At 42.9% G+C, this 3,346-nt stretch overlaps 1 protein-coding gene across 1 annotated transcript; it reads left to right on the forward strand.

The window, feature by feature from the left end:
• Positions 1-1,578: 1,578 nt before the first annotated feature.
• LOC110739622 lies at positions 1,579-2,932 on the forward strand. The gene is made up of 3 exons (XM_021920072.1): positions 1,579-2,037; positions 2,117-2,468; positions 2,550-2,932. The coding sequence occupies exons 1-3, from the start codon at positions 1,579-1,581 to the stop codon at positions 2,930-2,932; spliced, it is 1,194 nt and encodes a 397-aa protein (XP_021775764.1).
• The last annotated feature ends 414 nt before the right edge of the window (positions 2,933-3,346 follow it).

Consider the following 3,346-nt stretch of genomic DNA (forward strand, 5'->3'; position numbering starts at 1 on the left):
TGATTAAGTTAGGGTTAGAAATGAACTGACTTCTTGTTTTGATATTTGGGAAAAAAAAGTTTTTTTTTTAAAAATACATTTTTACCGGGTTTCAGGTCCAGACCTGAAAACCCTGGGTTTGGACCTGATCCGGACCGGGACCGGAAACCTTGAATTTTAAGGACCGAGACCGGACCTGAATCTACAGGTCCGGGTCAGGTTCGGTCCCAACAGGTCCGGATCAGGTCGGTTTTCAGGTCCGGTCCTGTTTATGTACACCTCTATATATAATGCAGTGCCTAGTGATGATACATGGGCTGATTTGATGAGGGAAATGGAAGAAGAACATGAGTTGGAAAGTAGGGGGAGAGGAAGAGGGAAGGGGAGACCTAGAGGGAGAGGTAGGGCTGGAGCTAGGGGGAAGAAGCACCTGTCAGGCTTGTAGGAGGTAGGATATGGCATATTGGACCTGGAAGGGACTTGAAGGCATGGTATAGGAAGCAAATAGAGGATGCAGTAGAGACTGAGGCTGAGAGGTTGGCTAGGGAAAGGTATGAGAAGAGAGAAGAAGAGATGAGGAATGAAGAGCTGAGGAAAGAATTAGAGTTACCACATATAGAACAAGCCAAACCAGTGTAGGTACTCAGAAGAAGTCCTAGAAAAAGGTTCCAAAGTCAGACATGAACTAAGATGGATGTGATTGTACCACCTCTGTCTGAGATGAATGTTATCACAAAGCAAGCTTCAGGGCCTTCTGGGGAGATGGTGACATCTTCTAAATCTTCAACAACATTTGGTTAGAAAATTCCAAAGACTACAGCTATGAGGAGGGGATTGATTATTAGAACAAGTTCTGATGAAGCAACTGAACCCTCAAACCAACTTACTATGAGTTTGGGTGGAGATGGAGCTATGCTGAGTGATGAAGAGGATGAAGGGGATGTAGGGGATGGAGCTATGCTAAGTGATGAAGGGGATGAAGGAGATGAAGGGGATGTGGGGGATGGAGGTGATGGTGAATTTGGTTCTGAAGAAGGAGATGATCAGGAAGATCTGAATGTAGATCAGGAAAATGAAGATGAAGATGATATGGATACTTTTGATGATGTAGGGGCAGTTGTTGACAACTTTGATCCTTGGGAAGGCCCTGTGTGGGATAATGACAATGACTGTGAAGATTACTTTGCAAATTTGTATAAAAATAGAGAGTTGTACAATGAGGAGGAGTTTGGCAAAATTGTCATCAAACCATAGCAATTATTTACAGATAAACAACACTTGAGGGATGTTGTGAGGGATTACTGCATACAAAGTGGGTTTTCAGTAGTTGTGCTAAAGGCATCAAATATGAGGTGGACAGTTACATGTTCTGATATTAACTATGAGTGGAGGCTGCATGCACCTAGGCTTCCTGATGGTGTCACATGGGCAATCAAGTCCATTAAGAACATGGAGCACACTTGTTCTAGTTTGGAGGTGAAGAATCCAATGGTGTCTACCAATTGGGCTGCCAGAGTGTTGCTTGAGGATATAAGAGCCAATAATGATATATCTGCCAAGACATTGAACCAATTACTTTGGTAAAGATATGGAGTACAAATGTCTGCAAGTACTCTATACAGAATGAGGTCAAAGGCTCTGAGGGACATTAATGGTGGCCATGACATCTCATATGCCCAGCTTCCTGACTACCGTGAAATGGTCAGATCAACAAACCCAGGTTCTGCTACATTCTGTGCTTGGACACCCCAAGATCATATTGACAGGCCTTTACAGTTCCTAAATATCTTCATATCATTCAAAGGCTGCATAGATGGGTTGCTAAGTGGGTGTAAGAGCTTCATAGGTGTTGATGGGGCTCACTTAAAGGGGAATTATGGTGGTGTCCTGTTATCTGCAGTGGCACTAGATGCAAACAATGAGCTTTTCCCCTTTGCTTGGGCAATTGTCTCAGTTGAGGACACAGAGAATTGGAAGTTCTTTGTGTGGCATTTGAAGAACTTGCTGAAAGATAGTGGGAGAAGGGATGAGTGGTGCATTATCTCTGACAGACAGAAGGTATAAAAGTTAACCTTAATTGTAGTTATTATCTTCCTTCACCACATCTCTGTCTTACATAAATCTTGTGTTTTTTTAGGGTATTGATGCTGCATTGACTGAGTTGTGGCCAAAGGCTGGAAGGAGATATTGTTGCAAGCACTTGGTAAAGAATTGGAAGAAACCATTCCCTGGCCCTTTGATGTTTAACCTTTTCTGGATGGCTTGTGGGGCTTATTCTAAGTTCACATTTAGAAATTCCATGGAGCAGCTGCAGAAGGTCAATCCAGCTGCTTTGATATGGTTGTCTAAAGTTGGCCCACAGTCAACATGGACCAAGCACAAATTCAATGAGGCTATCAAATGTGATGTAAACAAAAGCAACTTTGTGGAAAGCTTTAATGCCACATTGGGTACAGACAGAGCAAAACCTGTTCTGACTTTGTTGGAAGGTAACAATTTTCTTAGTTATGTACATGTAATATGCCTATATTTCAGAATGTAGCATTAACACTTTTGCTTATGAATGTTAGGAATTAGGAGAACAACAATGGTGAGGATGTGCACAAGGAACCAAGCTTCTGCAAACTGGGTAGATGATGATATATGTCCAAATATCAAGGCCAGACTTAAAGTGATCACTAAAGAGTCCAGGGGTTGTAGAGCATACCCCAGTGCTGATGGGTATGAGGTGACTGATGGCAAATCAATGCTACCTGTAAGTTTTGCTGAAAAAAGGTGCCTTTGTGGGGTGTGGCAGATTTCTGGAATTCCTTGCAGGCATGGGATGAGAGCCATCTTGCATGCAAGGCTTGATCCAAAACAATTTGTCCATGAATGGTACTCTGTGAGAAGGTACAAAGTTGCATATGCTGGTGGAATCAACTCCATCCCTGGACAGTTATCAATGGCCTGACTTTGACATGCCTAAAATTGACCCTCCTGCCATGAAAAGAGGTGTTGGCAGGCCTTGTAGAGAGAGAAGAAGGGAAGAAGATGAAGAAAGGAAGGGCAAGAGAAGCAAAACCATTAAGTGCAACAATTGTCAATGCTTTGGGCATAACTCAGCTACATGTAAAGGAGGCCCCACTACAAAACAAGTTGCTGCTGCTTCTACTTCTACAAAGGGTAAAGGGAAGCAAGCAAATGTTGCTCCTGCCTCTACAAAGGATAAAGGGAAGCAAGCTAAAGTTGGTCCTGCATCAGCAAATGATAAAGGCAAAGGACCCATGTCCTATTCACAGCCTACTCCAACACTGAGGCCACTTAGGGGAATTATCTCAACCCAGCCTCAGTAGATGAATGTCTTGGTTGTAATTAGTATAAGTAA

Source organism: Chenopodium quinoa, unplaced genomic scaffold (genome assembly GCF_001683475.1).
Source record: "Chenopodium quinoa cultivar QQ74 unplaced genomic scaffold, ASM168347v1, whole genome shotgun sequence".
In the NCBI taxonomy this organism is placed as follows: domain Eukaryota; kingdom Viridiplantae; phylum Streptophyta; class Magnoliopsida; order Caryophyllales; family Amaranthaceae; genus Chenopodium; species Chenopodium quinoa.

Coding starts and splice junctions, on each gene's coding strand:
- LOC110739622 (XM_021920072.1), top strand. CDS start 1,579: ATGTCTGCAAGTACTCTATACAGAATGAGGTCAAAGGCTCTGAGGGAC. Junction 2,038..2,116: donor TTATCTCTGACAGACAGAAG/GTATAAAAGTTA, acceptor GTGTTTTTTTAG/GGTATTGATGCTGCATTGAC. Junction 2,469..2,549: donor TGTTCTGACTTTGTTGGAAG/GTAACAATTTTC, acceptor TATGAATGTTAG/GAATTAGGAGAACAACAATG.